Source organism: Saccostrea echinata, unplaced genomic scaffold, assembly GCF_033153115.1.
Source record: "Saccostrea echinata isolate AGI-Se365-2 ecotype Australia unplaced genomic scaffold, CSIRO_AGI_Sech_v1 ptg000002l, whole genome shotgun sequence".
Taxonomy (NCBI): Eukaryota; Metazoa; Mollusca; class Bivalvia; order Ostreida; family Ostreidae; genus Saccostrea; species Saccostrea echinata.
The window spans coordinates 31,078,753-31,104,310 of NW_026889751.1; the positions used below are offsets into that span (position 1 = coordinate 31,078,753).

General features: G+C 33.2%; 2 protein-coding genes across 2 annotated transcripts; both read right to left on the minus strand.

Annotated features, from left to right (window-relative positions):
• Positions 1 to 551: 551 nt before the first annotated feature.
• LOC133202633 (cholecystokinin receptor type A-like) lies at positions 552 to 1,889 on the minus strand. Its single transcript, XM_061338489.1, has one exon. It carries the CDS (start codon positions 1,698 to 1,700, stop codon positions 582 to 584), a length of 1,119 nt encoding a protein of 372 aa, XP_061194473.1. The 5' UTR covers positions 1,701 to 1,889; the 3' UTR covers positions 552 to 581.
• A 17,837-nt stretch (positions 1,890 to 19,726) lies between these two features.
• On the minus strand, positions 19,727 to 21,226 carry LOC133202642 (gastrin/cholecystokinin type B receptor-like). Its single transcript, XM_061338499.1, has one exon. The coding sequence runs from the start codon at positions 21,205 to 21,207 to the stop codon at positions 19,861 to 19,863; it is 1,347 nt and encodes a 448-aa protein (XP_061194483.1). The 5' UTR covers positions 21,208 to 21,226; the 3' UTR covers positions 19,727 to 19,860.
• Positions 21,227 to 25,558: the final 4,332 nt, after the last annotated feature.

Consider the following 25,558-nt stretch of genomic DNA (forward strand, 5'->3'; position numbering starts at 1 on the left):
ATCAGAGGGGACATTTACAGAAACATATGATTTATAAGTTGCCGTTCAATAAAATAAACTATATTTGAATAAGTTCCTGTTTCACTCATTTAAAGTACGACATATGGAGGACCATCATATCCTGTCCTGTGTCAACTCACTTTTGAAACACCCAAGCACTTTTTGATATTATTTATACAAGGGGGGCAAAGATACAATTAATTTTGTTAACAATTGTGATTTTTCCTTTTTGTATTTAAAATAATTTCAGTTTCATAATTTGAACCATTCGGAACATAAAATTAATTAATGGAAAAGTTAGAAAATCGCAGCTAAAGTAAAATTTTATTATCATGCAAAAGAAAGAAAAGAAACTTATGATAAAAAAATGGATCAGTTACGTATTTAAATCCTGAAAAGACACAATGACACACAAGAAAACTACCGAATGAGTTTTTTTTTTTCAAGTAAGATAATGACGTCAGTTTAAAAAGAATATATTTATTAACTTTTAATACACACATTTGACATGAAATCAAAGTTTACAAAATCGTAAAAACATAAAAGCAATTTCAGATAAACAATCAGATTTTTACGCATTGTCATGACAACGAAAATGAAACAACATGAAGCCTCTTGCAACACATTTTCTTGCACTCTCTTCTAAAGAGAGAATTAAAGAACGAATAAATAATTGGATTAACACAGGAATTAAGAAGGTACGACCTAATGAATACCTGATACACGACTTCACCCGCGTGAGAGATGTGTTCCCACTCCCCTGGATGAATTGAACGATGGATAGCCAGGGTTAAGAAAGGAATAAAGCTTAATATATAAGTCAAGGTCACAAGAAATAACATAAAGGTCGTTTTTTCTAGTTTTATGTTTTGTTTTTTGGGCGAACGGAAATCGTTCCTCCTCACTACTGTATTTCTTGTCCCTGATACAGAATCTAAGCAGGTCATACTACCCGGAGTGTTGAGTTCGTCACGAGAGTTATTTGTTCTTGACATGCGCACAAGAAGATTCTTAGAACTAGAGAGAAACTGCCTTCGAAACTTCCATCTTTTGTAAACTGCCAATCCGATGAATATATACAAGACAGAAATTATAATGAAGATTGTAATTGTTGCAATAGTATGGAATGCAAAATAAGATAGCACAAATGGAGAAGAAAGGAATTCGTTTTCTACATAACAATTTTTAGCGAAGGCATTTGATCCAAGTACAGTTAATGACGTTCCATACATGACAAGAGCAGGCCAAGTGGTAAGCACAGAAATAATGAAACAAACACCTACTGCTATTTTAGCGTGGCGGATAGTCATGTTGGTTTTGCTAGGGTGGCAGATCCTTTGATACCTGTCCACAGCGATAACGATCATGATCAAGGCTGCAATTGTGTTACACAAATAAGTGAAAAACCGAGAAAGCTTACAAATGATGTTGAAATCAAAATTCATCGGGTTTGTCATCATTGCCAGTTCTGTTGGCATGGTAATAAGGCAGTTAAAAAGATCAACTATAGCTAGAGATAAAATGAAAATTTTAGATGAATTCTTTTCTTTCCATCTAAAGTAGATATAACATACGAAACAGTTTCCTGGAACACCTATCACTAAAAGCACAGACGTATACACAATTGCGGCAATGTTTTCCATGAGTTTGTGGTAGATGACGTAATCCAGTGACACTGGTGACGTAGCATTATCGGCCATTTTCAAAGTTTTTTTTTTTTTAGTGGTAAATGTCAGAGGTATTCACTATACACACACACACACACAAAAAAATAAACGATGAAATTGTTTACTGATTACAAATATCCTTTAATTTTCACCACAGATGACATGCATTTTTGCATAAATAACTCGACTTGGAAACAGACGGCATTTATGATTGATACACATATCTTCCGGGAGTAAAGCACCTCCACTCACAAATATTAAAGCAATATTTAGACTACAAACTCCTTTTTGAAATAAAGTTCTCCAAAGCTCACCACTTTGCAAAATTAACATATCCTTAAAACCGTTTCATGGGCGAAATATATCATACTGGCAGTTTCCGTACCATATCTCTTGCAGCTGATGCATCCAATGCCCGATTTTATTACTGAGAGGCCTTTGGTAACCCCAAAACTCTGAGTGGAAAAATCAATATCACAGGCTGCTAACACACGAATTCCTCGACCAATTTTTCTGAACAATGGAAAATGATTAAAATTGAAAAGTTAAGCCTTGTCTGTTAATACACTCTCATCGATCAGATTGATCATTTAATTTTTATCCCTCGTGTTTACTTGTTCCAGCTATAGAGGAGGCATTCAAATTTTATTGCCCAGCGATAAGAGAACTAAGTCTCATCATCCTATTTCATCAATAAATTTTCGTAATCGATGAATCCTTGATTGGGTTTAATACAAGAATCAATAGATTATCTAACTCATTCATATTTGATGGTCATATAAATAAAATCCTCAAATTACGACTGCTTTAGACAAATATTATCTATTGTGACTGCTTTTTATGGGATGTTTACACACAGTTTGTGATTGAAGCATTAACATTACTTTATCTGATTTATGAATGTACTAACATATGTCACCAACATCTAGCTTGGTTTTACATGCGCCCTTTTTCCAGGTACATAAGTATGATGTAGTCAATGTTGCCGACGTGGATCGTGAGGTTCAGCTTGGCAAATAACTATTCGCGTATTTCTTCAGGTTCTATGTAAATGCAGTAACCCATCAGTTACTTTTGTAAACTTGCATTTAATATACCTAAGAAAATGAATTACAACCAAAATAAATTTATAACGTACATTAAAATTTGTACAAAAAGTTACTGTTAAGAATCTCTATTGAAATGACTATAAATGAACTCTTTACTAAATTAATTGTTCTACAAATCCATGCAAAAATAATCGTGTAATAAATCACTACAAAGAATTTTCAAAATAACGGTATAAAAAAGACACCAGAGAATAAATCAATCATAAATAACAAAACCTGAATATTAATATACAAACTAAAGGCACAAACCAAAATTGGGGGAAAAAAAAAAAAAAAAAAAAAAAAAAAAAAAAAAAAAAAAAAAAAAAAACACTCATAAAGACATAATTAAAGGTTAAACTATATTCAAAGCCAGTTAAGCTTATACACAACATTTTAAATACAATTGCTGAAATCATTTTTTAATACTTCTTTTTAAAATATATTCTATTTTGTAGTAATTTTGTCCATGAAACGAATCAGATACCAAAAGCCCAATATATCAATACAATAAGTGAACATCTTTTTTCCCCTCATAATCACACCAAACTCGCATGCTTACTTCTAAATTTGATAACATGGATGAATGGTTTCTTTATATAATGGAAAATGTAACACATTCATCCTTTTACCTACATGTATCATGAATGTTATAGCTGTGCTTGTCACAAACAAGTGTATCTACATGTAAGAGTTACATGGGTAGATACATAGATTAATTCAGAATGAGTGCTACAGTATCTCCCATTGTTAAAATAAGATCAAATGGTAAAAAGTATATTTTTATCTCGCACAATCTGTTTCATATTTGGAATTTGTAAATGACAAAAGACAATAAGGGCAAACTAACAACTAAATTATATGACAAACTAGATGTCTTCAACTTTCCTTATTTATGCAGCTGCATTCCGCTATCACCTGCATATGGTATCAACATCTCCGAACTTATTCAATAATATTTACATTTCCAATGTCTTTGTCCGAGATAAAATTACAAATTGTAAAAAAAACTTTATTTCTATATAAATCTACTGGTTCATCGATAGGTGCGGTTAAAAAAAATCACGTGCGGGGCGGGACAAATAGAGACAGAAGCGGGGTTATTAACACGGGAATTTGCAGAATCAGGAGCATGTAAATATAAGGAATAACTGTCTTATTTTTTGGATTCATGACGATGATCAATCGATTGGCTTGCGTGATAATTTTATGCATAAACGCCTTCGGCGTTTATGCAAATTATCACACAAGCCACTCGATTGATCACATCATGAATCCAAAAAATAAGACAGCTATTCCTTAAATCAAAACCATGCTTTGAGTACAATCAATTTTTAAATCGAGACAGGCTACTGACAGATAAAATAATGTTACAGGGATCTCAACAACCTCTTTTAAAGTCAGCATTTCATAAATTCTATGCTCGTTATAATGACCTTGTTAGCAAATACAACCTATCAATGGGTCGTACTTTGGCTGCCGAGTTTCATACCAATTGTTAGGCCTTGTTTTTATACTTAATTTAATGTAAAAAATGTGCCATTTTTCCTACAAAATATATAATATATAGAAAAGATAGAACGAACCATGTGGGTAGAGGTGTGCACATTGCTATTCATAACAAATTCCTGAGCTTAGAGATGCCGGCATTGGACACAAATGGGGAGATTGTATTGGCCATTATTGAGCAAGTGGACTGAAAGATGTCAGAATTTACGCATTCTACAATCCCAAAACATATGAAAACTTAACAGCTTTTTAAACATCAGTTCAACGTGCTTATAGCCCAAACTTGCAGATCCTATATTGGGGTTGATTTCAATTTCCCAGGATGGAACTGGAAAGGAAAATTTTAAGATCTGGAACACAGCCTACGAAAAATCAAAACCATCTAGTAGTTATACTGGATGATAAAGGATTCAAAAGGCAATTTTGCACTTATTTAGACAAACATTTCAAAAAGGGTTCATCAGATAGAAACAACACATGGGAATAGATACAGATATGAAAATGAATAGATAAAAGAAGTAGATATCCAGAAAGATACCATACTATACTATAAAAAGGCAAATAGGACAATCATGGCAGAGGGAACTAAGACCTCTATGAAAAAATCAAAGATGAGGATGAAAAGGGGGAGGTATAGGGAAGTTATGGAAAAAGATGCGATTTAGAGAAAACCATAGATACAAACATTCCAACTAGATTAGCAAGACAAAAGGATAAATTGCCATGGATAACAGGGGATATGAATAGAGTTATCTTGAGACGTGATAGGACCTACAAGCGAAAGAAGAAAACATACCATAAAGACGGCTTCAAGAAATATAAAGAATTGAAATACCAAATTTAGAGACAATCCAGAAGAGCATATTGGTCATACATGAAGGGCATACTCGCTCCAAACGAAAAAGCCAGCACAGCTAAAGGGGGTGTCTCGTCAGTAAAACGAAATTGATAACTTGAGGCCAACCCTGCAAAAATGGCAAATATCCTAAATAAACAGTTCAAGTCTGTATTCTCAGTAACTTAATGTGCTAGTGAGGCACGTTTGGTAATAGGAAATTACAGAAATATAAAAAAAAATATAATTTCGCGTGGGAGAAATGTTTAAACATATAGAATTCTTAAAAAGAAGAAGGAAAGATCCACGACTAATCATGATGTATAAGATAATTATCAACAAAGTAGCCATCAGACCAGAGGACCACTTCAAAAAGCCTGTATGAAGATCGTGGTACACAAAACAACATTCTTTTGCCATACTATCTGCAACTAAAGACTGAGGGAAGTGGTTATTCTTTTGTAACACCATTAAAGAATGTAACAACCTACCACGAGATACTGCAGCCGCAAAATCACTTGAGATCTTTAAATCTAAAGTGACCAGGAAGAACTAATTTCACAAAGACAAATGTTTTTTAAAAAATTATTTTTCACATGCGCACACATATATGACAGAATATTTAATTCGAAGAAGGAGGCCACTTAGAGGAAGTAGAAGAATTAATAGTAGATCTATATATAATATATAAGAATATCAATCTTTCACCCAGAACTTTAATGAGGGATTCTTGTCTGGTTTCTGACTAGACGAAATATTCCAAGTATATTTGCTTGTATGTCTTATAAACTTAGCTGTAATGTATTTTAAAGATCATATTTTTCTTTACTCATCATGACTGTACAATTTTAAATAGAAATGGTAAACTGAGTTTGACATCCATAAAGGACTATATTTTTGGCGCAACTGCGGCGTATGAAAATATCTCCTTTTCTGCCTATCAAAATCACTTACAGAACATTACATGTGGTTAATTATTTTTAAACAATCAAAGACTCGAAGAAAATTATGATATGTAACTAAAATTAATAATAATGCCCCAAAGTTTTAAACATAGCAAATAAAAATGATTTTCTAAACAAACTACAATCTTGTAAGCTTTTAAAGGCCTCCAAACTTAAAACAGATTTGAGCAAAAAATCAGTAAAAAGTGTTTTTCTCTTTTACTAAACGGTCAAAGCTTTTTGTTTTTGTATCATTTTGTATATTTATAAAACTACTTTACCATATGTAAAAATAAGAAATATTTAAATGTAAGAAGTATATAAAAATAACTAATATATCCTAAAAAATTAAGAAAAACAGAGGAAATCCGGATAAGCCAATATCTATTTAAGTTAGATAATGTCAATTAATTTGGTAGAATCATCTGACAGACCCGATATGGTAACATCTTTTTGTGCAAAAAGAAAAACATTTATCTTTTAAAATAGGAGTAGGCATCACATGATTAGCAACAGTAATTTTTTACTCTAAATGTCAAGGGAAAAGATAATGACCTTGACCTGACCTTCTTTCTAAAATAAAAAGGTCAAATTTAATCTAATTGATACCATCACTTAGTCATATTGTCTTCTTGAATCTATGAAAATTTCATTAATTTTTAAATACAAGAAATATGAGTAGAATTAGAGAAGAATCCCTCCTTAAAGGAATCTAAAATAAGAACGATAAGTCTATCAAGATAAATGTAAAAACCTTGTGAGTTTGTATGTCTGGACATTTTGTGTGTATGTGTGTGTGTTTGTCTTCAATTTTCTACCTGAAAAGCAATCCGTCCGCAGACATAAAACATAGGGGAAAAAACTTGGAATTGCTTTGATTAATGAGGCATTGTTATCATTTGTTATCATTTCCATGAAGGAACACATTCAATCCTGTTTTTCTTTATCAAACAACCTGTCAACTGTTCCCATATGCAGCAGGGGTATCTAGAGTTCAATATCAAATTTAGCATATTTGATTCATAATCATTATTGATATTAAGAAGGTCATAAACGAGTTCTCACTGAGATGTTGAACTATCTCAAACAAATAAATCACATAATGGTTGTCAAGAATGAGGAAATGTGTAGAGATCACGATCTAGTTTAAAATGTTATAATCGTTTTGTTATCTTGAAAATGAAATATATGGGAATAACGAACAGTATTCAAGCTCAAAAGTCAATTAAACATTACAAAATATTGATTGATTGATTGTATGTTGTTTTACGTCCCATTCGAGAGTTTTTCACTCATATAGAGACGTCGCCATATACCGGTGAAGGGCTTCAAATTTTGACCTTTACTCAGCACTCAGGGCCATTGAACAGTGAGGGATCTTTATCGTGCCAACACCTACCGTGACACGAGGCCTCGGATTTTAAGGTCTCATCCAAATGACCCGCAACTTTCACTTCAAAGTGCCGAGCGCATGGCGAAGGAACAGTTTTTTTTATCGACTTAGGTCAGTCGCGGCCGAGATCAGAACTTTCGACCTCCCGATCACGGAGCGAGCGCTCTACCGACTGGGCTACCGTAAACGGTTATTACAAAATAAGAGCAAAGCAAACACGGACCTCTAAAACTTCAGAGATGGGATTAGTTGCCATGGAGGAGTGAGCATTTCCTGCCGACTGATCACACCCGTCTTGTGCTCCTTGTCATGATCGGGAAATAACTGGAGAATCCGTCGACAATTCAGTGTGTAAATAAATGCATAACAATTAGTAAGAAAAACTTCAGTCAGCATTTGACTTAATGAAAGATTTTATTTGATGGCAAGGTCATTGTATCGACTATATTCTTGTTTCATCAACTCGTCCGTCAACAACCTACCTCTTTTTAGAAATTGGTAATACGTAGAGCATGCTCTTGTGTATCGAATCAATTGAGAAATATAAACCCCGTATACAGGTGATAGAGGTACATTGCTGAATAAGTTCTTCTTCAATATAGTAACAAAACAACTCCTTTGAATAAAATGTCCTGTTTCTTCATACATACGAAATACTTTCAAATTATTTTCATTCATTTCCTCGCTCATTGTTAACATTTAGCGATTCCAAAAGCCAGTTTTTGACGACAGTTCATATTTGTATGGAATTCATTATTTTAACTTGGAATTGCTTTCAGAAAATATAACAATGTTGCCTTTAAGGAATACTAGTCTATATAAAGTACATATTACTGTTACATAAATCTAGAACCATACGGTTTTTAAGATTTCTTTGGGAAAGAACATCATGGACTTCTATAAACTTGATTACCTAGTTTCACAAGCAACATTAAACTAAATATAAATAGTTTAAAAAAAAAAAATATTGTAATGTCCCTCTCTCATATGAGATTTCAATGAAAAATAAGTAAAACATTCTAATTCACCCATAAGATATTGTGTTTCATTCATAATAAAAAATGTTTTAAAAAAAACTTGACTGTGACTTACAAGCACCTAATCGATCAATTAAGCTCCTGACATTTTCAGAGATATGAAAAAAGCAATGTCAACAGAGCAGACGTAACTAGGGATTCAGAAAATGGAAGATGGAAACGATTGACCTATTTCAGACAGCGGATGTCGAAGGTGCAAGACCACTCATGCCATTTTCAATGTTCAATCATGTATGTAAATTTCAATCTGCATTTAATATAATTCAAATATCAAACATCAGTTTAATTCCGCTTTTAAAAATTCCAGCACTTATAACACTACAAAATTATGTGCTCTTTTACATAATGACAGTGCTCCAAACAACTTGACTGCCACTTGGCAAACACAAATATCTTCTCTAAATCAATAATTATAATTCTTGACATTTCCAGAGACAATGTACTGAAAAACAATGTCAATAAGGCAAATGAGATTAGGGATACAGAAAAATAAAGAAAGAACCTAATTAAAAGATTATCCTATGTTTCAAAATGATAAAGTGCTCCACACGTAATATTCATAACAAAGGTAGGCAAGGATATTGCTTTGGAACATATATTTGTTTTAAGTAACTTCTACGAGTATTTTTGATATACATCATTTAAAATGTTTTAACCAAAAATCAAACCAAAAAAATTTAATAGAGCTGTTGACTTATGCTTGTTCTTTGTAGGGATGATGTAGCAGTATGACACTTATCAAATACCGTATCGATTTACAGATTTTCTTTTTGTCAAATGACTCAATATCTAAGTATTGTCTTAAATGTAACCAATCAAATATAAAATATGAAATTAAGAAAATCGAATCAAGTACATGAATTTAAACAGTTTGACAATAAGCGCAAATATTTTCATGGTGGTTTAACTCTTTAAAGTTCATTTTAGCAAAAGAGAGATAAACCGGTCACGGTAGCCTAGAGGTTGGGAGGCACGGGTCGATTCAGATATAAGACGTAAACATAGGTAGTGATTGTTCCTTTGCCCAGCGCCCTGCACTAGAAGTGAAAATTACGGATCTTTCGGATGAGACCTTAATAATTAAGGTTTCATGTCACGGAAGGCGTTGGCATGAAATGGAACCATCACTGCTCAAAGGCCCTGAATGCCGAGTATAGGTCTAAATTTCAAGCCCTTCACCTGTATATTGTGACGTCTCTATATGATTGAAACATTTTCGAATATTTACATTTCCAAATATTTTTCCTTAAGATTCTTTGCAAATTAGAAGACTGTTCATTTTCTCATGAACTACCATGGATGAACATGAATATATCCATTGTTACGTCATAATATGAAAACTATAGTGCAAACTGTTTTGCTTTAAAAATGATATTTGAATGGCGTAATTTGTGGCAACTCATTAGAAAAATAATGTAAATGTAAGAAATGAATTTAATTTTTAAAGATTCATGAGGTACATGAACTACAATGTTTCACACCGGCAAGTTTATCATGAAGCGCTAACGCCGAAATAGGCCGGCGTGAAGCGTCGTAGTTCATGTCCTCATGAATCTTCAAAAAGTGAATTCATTTCTTAAATGAGACGTAAAACAGCATACAATCAATCAATCAATCAATCAGTCAAAAGAAGAATAATAACATGGTCGTCCTTAATTTTGTTATGACACACCATGTTGTTGTATTTAAGGATTGTTATAGAAAACATGTTGTAGATACAATGTTGTTTCTACAACATCTCGGTACACCATGGTGTTAAACTTAGTAATGAAGAATTGTATTACAGACTGCATCGTACATAGTTTATGCTAAGATATAGAAAAAATATCTTGGCATTCAATGGAGTTTTCGTGCTTCAAAGCTAAATATTATCATAGATACTTTGTGAATATTTTAGTCAGTCAAAATATAGCAAGGAGTAATACGATAGAGGTTTTGAATGCTTTTTTTTTAGGTCACCTGAGTCACTTAGGTGACCCATTGCTATCTGTTTGAGCCCGTCATCGTTAGACGTGCGTCGTTCGTCGTGCGTTAATATTTGAAAATTTTCAGCGTTATCTCTAGAACCGCTAAGTCAACTTCAACCAATTTTGGCATGAAGAGCCTATGTATTGGGGACGAAAATTTGCGAATTTTATGGTCCCTGCTCCCCCCTGGGGGTCTGAGGGGTTGGCAAAACCATCAAAATTAGTGTTATCATTAAAAAATTTTATTACAAGCTGTGAAACTGTTGGTATGACTGTAATAAGCCTTTAACCCAAGTACTACCGAAATTGTGAAATTCATGGCCCAAGGATTAGGGTTCTGGAGTAAGTGTCGGAATCTACTGATAATATATTTTTTAAAAATGCATTAATTCTTTAAATATTGCCCTCTCTCCCCTTGTATATTCAGCAAACAAATTAGGTGCAAAGTTATGATGAGAAAGGGTGCCTTTTTCCATAATATAAATTTCAAGGTCCCTTTATCAATTTTTCATGTATTACCAATTAAGCCTCACACTGCACGAGCCCAACTTCTGAATTTTCACAACAGGAGTGTCGACCTCTCTTAAAACTCACAGTGGTCCGCTAGATGTGATTCTCATCTTGCCATGTGATGCTGATCTCGCCTTTTCATTCTGCGTTATAACGTCTTTTAATTCTCCCCCATAACTTGATTCTAATAGGCTTTCGATCATTACAATAACAAATGCCGAGATCAAAATTTAATATTAAAGCCATGCTATTATTTATTTATTAGAGATTTATAAGCTTCTTACTTCGTGATTATGAATTTATATTTTTCAGATAAAGATAAAAGATATAAAGATAAAAGATATATATCTAATATTTATAGATCTGTCAGAAACACATGTATATGGTAAAAGTATTGTAGTCCTTTTTTAGGGACAACATCTCATTAATCCTTATTTACTTAAAAAAGATAAATCTGTAGGTCGATCGCAGGGGCTGTATGTTGTGTTCATTATGTATTGCGAGGAAATTTTTTTTATCTAATTATTATATTTTACTTGAACACATGTCCATCATATACTAACATTAGTAAAATAAAGTAATTTGTACATCTAATTGAGTCTGTAAAAGCGGTGACAGTGAACTGTGCACCAGCTGTTTCAAGACGCTATCCTCTTACGAGAGATTTTTGTAACATCTATAAAAACCGATTATTCCTTAAAAATATATAAGCAACAGCAGTTATGTCCAATATGCGTGGTCAAAAATGTAGCAGGATACGCGTGTTTACCTCATAGCTGCACAGTGACAGCTTAGATCCATTTCGTATATGTTTGGTTTTAAATAACCATTAAAACTACATGTATATCAAAATTGCAGTCGTGTTTACTAGCACATGTATAACGTGTGTCCGAAGAAGAACGAGGTAGACACCAAAATCTTCATCTTAATTTTGTAATTAATTTCTTAATTAAAGTGCAGCTATTTTTTAAGTTAACTATTTTTTTTTCGACAAGGCATTAGTACAGTAATTACAAATTTCAGCACTGAGTGAGAAGATGATGATTTTTAAATCTTAAATGAATATTTGCTTTTATATTAACTCTCCAAATCCTATTTATTTACACAAGATATATTCGATGTAGCAATTCTGGCTCTATAAGTAAATATCTTTAAATAGCGGTTAAGTTAACCTAAACTATGTCAAAATAATATTTTCGTATTATTGCTTTCAAGACAGAAAATCTCAAGGGTATTGCCTTTGTTATTTTCTGAAAAAAGTCTTTTGCCGTTTCATAATTAAACACGAACTGATGCATCGTTGCGACGTTTGTTAATACACTCCCGGGGATAAAAAGAAGTGTCAAAGTCTGAAAGTTTATTTCTTTGGTTGAGCCTACAACATTTTAAAGAGATATCCTGAAAATAAGAGTGTTGATGTAGACACGTATTTCACCCCATCTCCTATGAAAATGAGTTGTTGTGGCATATATATATCAACGGAATAAAAAGTACAGAAGTTTCCTCCATGTATCACTTGGCATTGTTAAGCCAAGCATTCATATATTTTTTTTTTAATATTTTATCAAAAAAAAGTCGACATAATATTTTTTATATTACTATCTAAAATACAATATTGGTGAAATCATTTACATATCAGAAAAAAAAGATTAAATAAAAAAAAAAGAAGAGTGAAAATGGCCATTGAAATTTTAAAGTGCATAGAGTCCTTAAAAAGATCATGTTCCTCCTGATCAATTTTTTATCAGATTTCGTAGTTCCCTTGATTATATATTATTTCTTATAATACTTCTATCACGAATATATATAATTCACAAAGCAGTTCTTCAAAGACTTTAAATCAAAAATCAAGATAACGAACAGAAATCAAGTCCAATGTCCATAGAAAAAACACAAATCAGGAGCAGATCACACAAGATCTTTTAAAAACATCAGAGGTGAAATCAGGTGCCTTAGAGGAGTAAGTATCCCCTGCCAACCCGTCACACTCACCGTGTGCTCCTTGTCATGATCGGTGAAAAGGAAAAAATCTGTAGACAATTCAGTGTGTAAAACATGGCTTAACAATTAGTATTAAAAAAACGTCAGTCAGCAATCGACTTCATGCATATGATAGAATAAAATATTTGTTATTTTGGCGAATCATTCTTACGATGTGTTGCATGATGTTCAAAAGGAAACGATTAAATAAAAAAACTGTTAACTTTTCTCTTTTTAACAGAGGAAAAACACCAATAAAATTTATTTCTAATCAAATATACGTATTTCATGGTCGTCAGATTTACTTTTTAAGCTTTGCTAAGAGAGAATGTCTAAGAAGCAAAAGTGCCCACTCAATTTCAATTACGAAATATCTATGCACCCATTGCTTTACGCTTTGGAAAAAGTTTATTCATATATTATGTGCGTAGATCTGTTTTCTTAACTCAAAATTTACGTTCGAAGAATACACAATTCTTATCCAAATAGTGTACAACAAACAGAAACTTATTAAACTTGACTGCCCCATTGATTCAACTCCTGTTAGGACAGAAATGAGTTTTTCTATCATTAGAGATCGAATTATCCTTGTAAATATTTGATTAATCTAAAAGCAGCTTGCTTTATTGACTAGTTTGAATTCGTTATTGGACTGTATGAGTTTTACTTTGAAGTGTAGTTTAGATTTTCGTTCATTGCCCAGGGGTAATATCTTTCTTCGTAGTAAATTAATTTTGATGATCAGATCTAAACATTTTGCAGTTGTAGGAAAATTAATTGAAACACCCACAAGAATATTTTTTGTCATTTAAAACAAGAGCATCAACTACCATGCGATAGATTTCATAACTGAACTTTTTTAATATCTGACATACATGATGAATTAATGGTCCGAAAATTCATGTAATTTTTGATCAAACACACAGATAGGTTGTCACTTTTCCTATTACTTGGAACCACAAAATAATACATGGCCAGGTCAGTAAAGACTATTGTATCAATAAATAAAATAAATTTAAAAACTCACTGATTAAAATCAATATTGCAACACTCTTTAAAAATGTCTTGAAACGTATTCACCAAGCACCAAACAGACAACAAATGTTTATAGTTTTTTAAAAGAATTTCATATATGAACGTTTAAGAGTCAGTTTGATACTTTGACATCTGTTTAGTTTATAGTTTGAAAATATGAAGAACATGGTCCGAAAGACAAAAATAACAATTATATACATGTAATAAAAAAGATTATATCTTTTACATCTATTGAGATATCAATTAACCTATAGTGCTTCCATTGTCTCCATAGTAAAGCTAGTTTGTGGATAAATCTTCATAACTATGGTGTAATTTCTATATTTAAAAAAAATGGTATAATTTCCTTTCCTTACATGTACGTATCTCTTGTGGGTTACATGTAACCAAAGAAACTGCAGCATGAGCGTGGCTTAACCTCAAGTCTTTTTGAAATATTGAAATATTCCCAAAGGGATTTAATTATATCTTCAACACGAAAATTCCTAAATTTTGGATTGAAGAGAACGCTGCACTATCCACATTCCGCGATCCCGCAACCGAGTCTAGGATGTTTAGGGATCATCAAAGTTGTAATATTCATAGATCTTAGCAGATCTTTAAATTGCCTGTACATGCCAGTGCTTATACACTCCCATTATTCACTATCATCCGACCAAAGGAATCAGTAGTGCTTGGGCACAAAAAAAACAATGAAACATATAGTAAACCCTACACAGTCCATCTCATATTAGCTTCTCTTGTCTTTGAATAACAATTAAAATACAGGTATAAAGTATTTTTCACATTTTTATTTATCTAATAATTACAAGTTTCTATGACATTAAAAACTACAAAGTACTTTTTGAATAATACATTAAAAATTCTTAATTGACCTACCAATAAAATTATTTACAACGATAAATTACCAAGTTCTTGCTTCTTTTTGTTTCGAAAAAAATCCTCAAGGTTATCTCTTGAAATTCAAGTTCAAATTCAAGGTTAATCCCTCATTTCCCTTTCAGCTCCTGATATATTTCCCCCAAATCCATTTAACAATACTAAAATGATACTCATGAAGGTCACGTGATCAAATCCTATTAAGCCCGAAAGGCGTTATTGTAAATGATATCATAGCTTGGGTTGCACGACCCCAGGGATAATCTCACTCGACTCTGTCTTGTGATGTTATACTCAATGTCTTTAAGCCCAACACATTATATATATATATATAGATAGTACAATAATAATTTGCTCGTTTTATTTGGTAAACTAAGTGCATTTAATTTTTAATTTTTTTCTACACTTTCTTCTTAAAAATAACACAAAACTCTTTCTAACAAAAAAGGAATCATATTCATATTTTCTACGATTTTTACGTTTTTACGTGTTATGAGATGAATTTAAAAGTCCAACTGTTATGGATGAAAATATCAATACGTAGAAACAGATGCATATCTACTAAAACGTTATATCTTATATAGTATTTTAAATGACTTCTTGTCAATGTAGAATTCCTGAGTCTATCAGTTAAGTATCTTACAGAGGATATCTGATTCACCAAATATTTTTGATACAGTGCAACATAAAAGAAATAATCTTCAGAAGATTTCTGAATACTGAGATATTGTTTATGAGAAGGTTAAATCAATGTTTCAACCATTCTTTACTAAAACTATAACCGCCCAATATTTCTATCATAAAAAATTGGAAGAAACATTCCAGAAGAATAATCAATTAGAAATAACATTTAAATCAACAACTATCTGTAGTTCTAGGCTTTGGCATTTCGAATATCTATGTCAAGAATTATTCTCCAGTATATTCTCCAAATATTGTTTTGTCAATTTAACTTTGCAATCTATGGTGATATTAAATGGTTTTGTACTGCTGAAAGGGAAGGATAAATCAATTCAATCCTAGTCAATGGGAGTAAATTAGAGTTACCGTCCTTATGGTGAATTACTCTTATTAGATTCGATCACATACCAACCGGATAAATCTTTATAAGTGATACCTTATTACCTATATTTACATTTGTGACTGATTATAACAAATATTTGAGAACTATAGTTTTCAAGTCATGAAATGAGTTCTTTTTTACAAACCTCAACAATATATTTTGAATGTGTTGAACACTCGACCACTTATGACCTCACTGTGAAATTATGTCGTTCGTTCATTACTAAACAATGAATTAATGGTCATGTGATGAACCTGTTTATAAATAAACAGCTTAAATATGCCTGTATTGTAAAAAGTGTTATATAAGGAAGAACATTTGCAAAGTTAATGTAAGCATGAAAGTATAAATTGCTGTGAAGGAGAAGCTTCAGACAAACTAAGCTACAACACATTTTAAAAAGAAGTGGTATATAACAGATGTCTATTTTCAAAAACTCCAAAGGACTCACCTGCAAATTCCTCCTTAAAACGTCTGACTTTTCAGCACTTTATTCAACGATCATACGAGGAGCATTTGAAAAGTTCTAAGAATGATTTGATTAAATATTAATCGTTTAAAGGAAGTTAATCAATTTGATATTATTGTAAAAAGCAGGAAAATACGCACATTTTTTGGAGTCTCTTTATATTTTTTATCACTAATAACTCTGAAAATGACGCCTGAAACATGTGTGTTTTGTATGCTTGAAAGTCGCCTTTTTGTAGACATGAAGACATCGAATTAGGGCCTTCCTATGCTCTTTTGTAAAAAAAATACTTTAAAGAAAATTTAGCATAGAGCTAGAATAAGACTAAGAATGGTACTGAAATCAGCAATTTCAATTTTTATTGATAATAAACCGGTTTAGGATCGGTTACGTTATCAAAGACATTCATAGTTATTATCCTTCAGAATAATAGAGTCAATCTGATTGGTCTATGGCATGTCACGTGCAGGGAGACAATTCATGATGTCTGCCTCACGCGCGGGGTGAAATCCGTGCTGTCTACCTTCAGATGACAATCAAATGGCCCAAGGGTGACAGCTGTGTTGTCTCACTTTATATAAATATTTTCTTAAGCGAAATAACATGCGGTGAACAATAAATTCTAACGGTGATGTATGTTGGCATATTTTTTTTAAAAAACGTATGGAATCATAGCAGTGGGTAGAAAAACAGAAGCGTTTCGTCTGATATTTTCTACTCTTTTTTATTAACGTAAATTTTGAATCTTCAGGATAATAAAACTATTATGGATTGTTTAAGAGAGACACATCACAAATTATCAGGTCTTAGAAAGGGGTGCGCCCTCGGGTGACAGCCTTACTCAGACCTGATAATTTATGATTTCTCCCTTCTAAACAGTCCATAATTGTATAATATGATAAACGTGGACTTTCAATCTATTTAATAGCTCCCATGTATTAACGGAAACGATTATTAAAATTTGCTATTTCTTCAATGTCTGCATTACAATCGTTATCTAAAAGTACGACTGTCCCAGAAGAATCTTAGAAGAAATGGATCATTGAGCAACTTGAAAATTCGAATGAAGGAGAATAATTCATACTGTTATGAAGAAGACGTCACTGCAGAATCAGCTCAACCTACCGAATGTGAAATTATTCAGAAATATTCATTGTTGTTAGATTCCATAAATCAAGGAATCCTTCTCTTTACACATTTACAATTAACTTCCAGGCCACTCTTGGTCTGTTTCAATGATCAAAATATCCTTCCAAAGCAAATCAAAACGCATATTTAAGGGGGGAGTTACTTTGAATTATTTAATGTCTAAATGGTGAATATTCCAATACAGGAAAAGGAGGTGATGAACACACTGTCGTATGCATACCGTTATTTATGTACATATTGTTCGAGATAGAACTGGTGTTATTTTAGCAGAGAAAAATTCTCGAAAGGGATTTTAATCAATAAAAACACACAAACAAAAAAATCACTGTCTTAGATGATATTGAAGAAATATGAAGATAACAAACAGTATTCAATCTCGAAAGTCCAATGAAACGAAACAAATTTGGAGCGGAGAAAACGCGGACCTCAAAATTTAGAGTTGGGATCAGGTGCTATGGAGAAGTGAGCATCCCCTGCCGATCATTCACATGCACCCGCCTTGTGCTCCTTGTCATGATCGGGAAAAAACGGAAGAATCCGTAGACAGATCAGTATATAGATAATGGCCTAACAATAAGTATGAAAAACGTCAGTCAGCATTTGACTCAATGATAGGTTTTTTGTGCTGACAAGGTCATTGTATCGACCATTAAACTTGCGAAATGATGACTTCAAACGAGACCCTTGATATCCTTGATTCATCAACTTGTTTGTCAATAGCTTGTCTCGTTTTAGAAATTGTTCATACGTAGAGCATGCTCTGGCGTATCGAATCAACTGATAGACATAAACCCCATATGCAGGTGATAAGGGTATATTGCTACATAAGTAAGGGAAGCTGACGATTGAAAAGTTGAAGTCATCACGATTATCATATAGTTTTGTTGTTAGATTACCATTTACTCTTTTTTTCTAGTAAAATATCTTGATATGAAACAGAAGTGTCAGACTCTGTGGTATCTTTTATTTCAAGCTCACTGTGTATATCGGGTCAACATATGAATGGACACGGAACCCGGATTCTTACGGTCTCATCCGTAAGACCCGTGAATTTCACTTCCAATGCCGGGCGCTTTGCGAAGGAGCAGTCTATACCAATGTTTTATGTCTGAGGTTTGACGCGGCGCTGGGAACGAAAATCGAACCCAGTATCATCCGATCACAAAGCGAACGCCCTACCACTAAGCTATTGCGACCGGTAGATGAAGGATAAGAACGCATTACAAAACAGAGATTTTACTTAACATGCAACATTCAAAGGTTGGAATATTTCATACCAAATAGATAATCATCCTGTATACAAATGGTAAGTAGGGAAAAATACAATCTTAAAATGGAATACGTCTTTTTTCCATAAGTATAACATTATTCAGTTAGAAGAAATTAAAGTATGGTTTCACAATTCATAGTTGTTTTCTTAAGATAAAAAGGAATTGTTGATTAGGATCTTCTTATCAACATAAATGATAAAATCCATACGGAATATTAAGTTATAGCGATGAGAACTCTGAACAAATTACTCAGTCGGTAGAGCGCTCGCTCCGTGATCGGGAGATCATGAGTTCGAATCTCGACCGCGAATGACCTAAGTCGATAAAAAATGGATAGCAACTGTTCCTTCGCTATGCGCTCGGCAGTTTGAAGTGAAAGTTGCGGGTCCTTCGGATGAGACCTTAAAAACTGAGCCCCCGTGTCACGGCAGGCGTTGGCACGATGAAGATCCCTCACTGCTCAATGGCCCTGAGTGCCGAGTAAGGATCAAAATTTGAAGCCCTTCACCGGTATATGGTGACGTCTCTATAAGAGTTAAAAATTCTCGAATGGGACGTAAAACAACATACAATCAATCAATCAATCCGAACAAATTATACGATGTGTTTAATCTAAAAACCATTATTTTTCCTTTGGAAGCAGTGAGTTATATGTTATGGCATAATTTTATTGTTGCGTGCTGCTGAAAGAAGGGACATGTTATTCAAAGGTGCTCCTTTTGATATTAAAATTGCTTTCTACTTTGTTAGCAGGACCTTCACTTCAACCAAGTAAGTTCGACATATTTTTAGTCAATATCAAAACCTTTTTAAGTCTCCCTTTTCCTGACGAGTCTCTGCGGAAGGAAAACATTCTTGAACAGTTGACCGCAACATCCTTGTGAATATATTTTACATTTCAGGTGACAATAAAATGACTTCGCTAATAACTTGTCAAATTTAACATTTACTGCTCTTCCAAATTTTCCTTACATTGTTTAAAATCACGAGATACAAGCTTTAATTTTTATCATACATATACAAGCTATAGGTATATTAATGAAATTATCAAGCAATTATACATCTTATCTACTGCTTTGACGAAATAACTTCTTGAAGAGATATGTACATTCTTTTCTGAAGAGGTTATTACAAAAAGAATAAATTAAAGGGTTTATGGCACAGTTCAACATGTAAGATCTCAAGATCAAGTAAAACGCCATTTTCTGAGACCTTGTGAGAAATTTGAACGACTCTTTGTGAATCGTTCTGTGAAATGCAATTCCTAAGAATGGCGTAAAGCAGATAACATACAAAACAGTCACAAGAAATAACATTATAGTAGTTTTTCCAACTCTTCTGAAGCGTTTGTCTGACACTGACTTTCTCGCCTTTTTCAAAGTATCAGAAGTAGTCTTGAAGACTAGTTTGATAGCACCAGGTGCTGGAGGTCTGTCTTCTTTTGCACCATTTTCAATCTGCGTATTTATACCTTTCATCGGAAGAAACTCCTCTTGTGATTTGCACGAACCATCACGGTCTCCTAAATACAGCTGATCATCCTCATCTACGTAGTCTGATAGTGACGTCACAGAGCGTGACTTTGATCGGAAAGTGCGAAGTTTACAGACTTTTACACCTACAATTGAATATACTATTGACAAAATTAGGAATATGATCACAGTGCAAACCCCATTGAACACAAAGAATATCAAAGGATAATCAGTGGTAACGTAATTATCCTGGATCAGACAAAGCTTTAAAATGGCTGTTTTTGTCACAGGAATGCTTTGTGTTCCATACAGAACCAGTGCTGGCCATAAAAATAGTACAGCAATTCCAATAGTACTGAAGATGATAATTTTGGCAGTGTCGGTTGTCATGGGCTTGTTTAAAGGTCTGCAGATACGTTGGTACCTGTCCACAGCAATTGCTATAAGAACCAGCCCACTAGACGTGTTACAACCGTAAGTAATGAACCGAGTGACCTTACACAACACTGGGTAGTCGAATACAAATGGGCGTAGCATAAGAGCAATTTCCATCGGATAAGTCACGAGACAGTTCACTAAGTCTAACATAGCTAATCCCAGAATGAAAGTCCTTGTGGAACTGCGTCCCCATTTCTGGAAGTAAACGTAAAGGACTATTGAGTTTCCGGGGACACCGATGATAAGGAGGAGAAATGTGTATACAAGCGCGGGTATGTAAAGTGGTACTTCTTTTGAGTTGAAATATTCGACGGTCAATGATACGACTAGATTCTCGGTTGTAGTATGTTCACTGGTAAAACCACCTGTCGACATAGACAAATTATCGTGATCCAAGGAAATGTAAGCCATCGTTGTTGAAAATTGACCATAACTGAATTCACTCTTTCCTGCTTCCAAACCAGCCGTCATGGACACGGTTTCATGATCAGTCCAGTTCATGCTGCCTTAACCTGTAACAGAGAAGGACGAATGTAACATTGTTTTGAAATACAGATGCACACTTAGATTGTATTCGTCACCGGAAAAGAGGCGGATGCAGTTCATTTAAAAAGACGACCACGTTTCTTATGAAGCCCTTCTCGATAATGGCATTTAAAAATAAACTTTTGGAATCCAGTGCTTATGAAACAGTAAAAGGTTCAACTGTCGTTATTCTTTTAAAGGCATGTATACAAAGTCAATTAAAGATATTGACATTCTTTCCACGGGGTAATTCAAATTCATGCTTTAAATTGTTAATAATTTAAGACACGATCTCGTGAATGTAACGATCAGCGATCGATCTCAAAAACCTACAACAATACAAATTTGTGAACGGAACATAAAACATGGACCCCGGAAATTACAGAGGAGGGATCAGGTGCCTAGGAAGAGTAAGCATCCCCTGTCGACTGGACACACCTGTCGTGAGCCCTGTGTATTGATCAGGTAGACGATATATTCCGTGGTCAACTTAGGTATAAAAACAAAGGCCTAACAATTGATATGAAATACGTCAGTCAAAATTAGACCCAGTTATAGGTAAACTATTTTTTAACAAGATCATTAAAACGACCACAAAATTTACAAAATGTTTGACACTGTTTTCTCTCTCAGGATTTACATTTTGTTCAGCAGTCGGGGAAAATATGAAGTGGCCATTTGATAGGAATTTTCCGGCAGGAAGTTTTCGGCAGCCTAGAGGCAGATGGAGTGAAAGTTCCGACAGGGATAGTTTGAGTGTAGTAACAGTATGAATAACTATTCATATAACGAGGGCACTTAATAAAACCACAGTTACACGTTTGTCTTAGTCATAGATAAGCATGAAAACAAAAAATGCAGACGAGAATATGTAGAACTCTGCAAGATTTTTTTGTGGGCGATGGGGGGGGGGGGGGGCATATATATATGCCCTGAATGAAGATAGCAGAGTAAATCAGCAATATAAACAGTGTAGCCTACATCAAAAAATGATATGCTAATTTTTCCACTCATTGACAATTCAAGGATTCCCTTCTTAAGCGTCCAATACAGCGAACGGAAGATTCACTTTTATCTAACATTTTAAAAAATCATACAATTCTCTTTAGGCTCTTAACTTTTAATATTTAACCGAATTTCTTCGAAAAAAACTCGAAAAAATAGTTCTATATGAACTTACTAGGACTTTGCCTTACAATGTGCCCTTACTTACAATCTTCACCCACGCCTTTTTCCCAGGACTTGGATCCGGTACTATATTGAAGTTTTAGTTAACCCAATCGTTGGGAAATAATTAAATTATACATAATTGATTATATTAAAGGATGTTAGGGAAAATTATACAATCACAAATCCAAATATTTTATTAGTCTTGCATCCTTTTATTTTCTTCATAATTTACTTCATAAGAAAGTGTTTATACGAATATGCTTAATTCAAACAGCAATATTATGCGTGAGAGGTGATGTTTATCAATCAATTCTTATAAATTTCCTGATTTCCTAATCTGCCCACTGCCGAGATGTAAACAGATCATTAGGGCATCAAAGTAAGTTTTATTTATTACACAGGGCAGCAAACCAGTGAAAACAAGAGGTATCAAAAGAGAAGAAAAATCTTTTGGAAAAATTGTCTTTGATCTTGTTAATTCTGAAATATCTGGTACTCATCAGTTTACGAGCTGAAAACTGACCTTCCCTAAATCCACCAAATTACCAATTTCCAATACTTTATTAATCGAATTCTTTAAATCGTATAAATAGAATTATTTTTAAAAAGAACTTTATATGTAATGACATTTCTAAAAACTCTTTAACTGATTTCTTTTGAGTTTCTATTTTACTGTTTTATTTTATTCTTGTTAGTTTAAGATTTAATGATGCTTCTCCTTTTTGGATCAAAAATATATAAAACACCTCGCCGAAAACACAGGCATTTTATAGAGTATTTTATGACAGAAGTGAGGGATAAAATAAAATTCGATTTCTTTCAAATGTTCACTGACATTCAATGTTTAATTCACACTTGATTATTTACATCAAAAGATGTTTCCAAGTAAAACAGGAATATAACAAGCATTCGTCGTCAAAAGTCCAATTAAATAATACAGATTGAAAGCAAAGCAAACACAGACCACTTGTAAAATCAGAGTTGGGATCAGGTGTCAGAAAGAGGTAAGTATCCCTTATCGGCCTGTCACACCAGCCATGAGCTTTTTTTCTTGATCAGTTAAACGACGTACCGTTATACGTACCGGTAATCCGTAGACAATTCAGTATGAAAATAAAATCCTAACAATTTGTATTGAAAACGTCTATCAACATTTGATCTGATAAAAAAATCATATGCAGATGTTAAAGGTTTGATTTACAACTATAAATAAGGGAAGGTGACGATAAAAAAAAGTTTGTCATCACGTTAATCATGTTACCGGTAATAGCCATCAGTATTTTTTATCTGATGAAACATAGCATAAAATAAATGTTTTAGACTATTTATTCTATTTCGCGTTCAGTTGAATATTGCACTATCACTAATCTTACATGATTCTGGTTGCCAACATGACACACAATTAAACAACTGTAATTGAAAAGAAGTGTGACTTTCATGCATTGGTCTTGGTGAATGATAAAAAAGGTTGGTTTGCATTGGCGATTTTTTTTTTATGAAAATAGTAAATCTATTTAATAATAAATTGATGCCCGGCAAGAAAACATTGCATGTTGCAATCGTTTCTATTATTCATTTTTTCATTGAGTTCTCTAAAATAGATTACAAAATTGTAAATGCTCAGGTCCATCCTTTTCATTAATGCAGTCTGTGGCATCTAGAGGTTTTTATCCATTAAGTGACAAAATGTTATATTTTGTCTCATTAAAATGCTTTTAAAAGATATATTTCTCTGACAGATATGCGTTCTTTTTTATCCTGTAGCAGGAAAAACGTTCTGAAAATTGGCTTATTGTTAAATTTCAATGTTTTGTCTTATACTGGCAGTCTTACAATAAGCACAAAAAATGAAAATAAATGCATTTCAATGACCCACTGGTTATTGTATTCTACCAAACATTTATATATTATGCAATTACTGCAAAAAAAGTATCCCTGTAAAACAAGTTTTTGATTGTATAAAATCAATGTATAAGATGGCCTAAGAATTGAGAACACGCAAAAATATTTTTTTTTTAAGTAATGTTTGCTTTCACATATCGATGTTTATCTGGATACATGAAGTTTAAGTAGTATTTACCGTATAAGTTTTTATTGGTTTTCTCCAGATACCCTATAGAGAGGTTAAAAGGTCACGAGAAGGCGTAGCCTTCGAGTGACCTTTTAACCTCTCTATAGGGTATCTAGAGAAAACCAATAAAAAACTTATACGGTAAGTTACATGTACCATAGCACTCTCAGATTTCCTAATATGGCAGAGAGATGATGTATAAGTTGCAAATAAATTTCCTAATATGGTTTGTCACCTGACATAATTATAATTTCACGCGCTATACACTGTGCATATATATTACATTTTATTGCACATTTTGTGCACTTGCAATCAAAAAGCGAAAATGGACAAACACAGCCCAATTAGCATGGATCTGGATTTTTTTGAACTTCCGCAAAATTTTGAATGGGACATTTCTATCGATGATCAAACTCTCTCACAGATAGGCCAGTTGATAGAGGACGAAGTAAACGTGTTTGATGATCTCTTACTCAAACGGATTTTAATTTGACCCAGGAGCCGGTTACACCTGAAAATGTTAAACATCAGTTGGACCATTCTGACGATTGATTTGGAAAGCTTAACGATGACGACGACATGGAAAAACTTTAAGTCTACCGAGAATAAATTAAAGATTTTGAATTAAATTTAATTGATTTTGTATGCAATTTAAGACATGCACCGCCTATAGGTTATGAAGGCTCCGCCCATGGGTTATGGTGTAGATAACCCATAGTTAAAACAATAGAAAACATGGCGGCCTATGGTACATTGTATAATATACAGAGAATACTATATTATTAAATTGTAGTTTCTGTGTAAAATGACGAAACTTCAATACTGAATACATTGGCTGATTTGCTAAAGTATCATTTCTGTTTGCATTCAGATGTGATCCTTGGCAAATAACAGAATCTGATTGTGTTTTTGCTTGCTTGAACGTCTTAATATTAATTTATAATATACTAATATTGTCAGGTCGACGAAAGATGAAATATAAATTGAAAATATCTGTGGGCAAATCAAACTTTATAGAAAGATAATAGCTTTCAATAAAGTTTATGAATAAGATATTTATATCTACTTTGACTGAAATGATGCATT

Excerpts from the sequence above, each read along its gene's own strand:
- LOC133202633 (XM_061338489.1), bottom strand. The coding sequence starts at position 1,700 with ATGGCCGATAATGCTACGTCACCAGTGTCACTGGATTACGTCATCTAC.
- LOC133202642 (XM_061338499.1), bottom strand. The coding sequence starts at position 21,207 with ATGAACTGGACTGATCATGAAACCGTGTCCATGACGGCTGGTTTGGAA.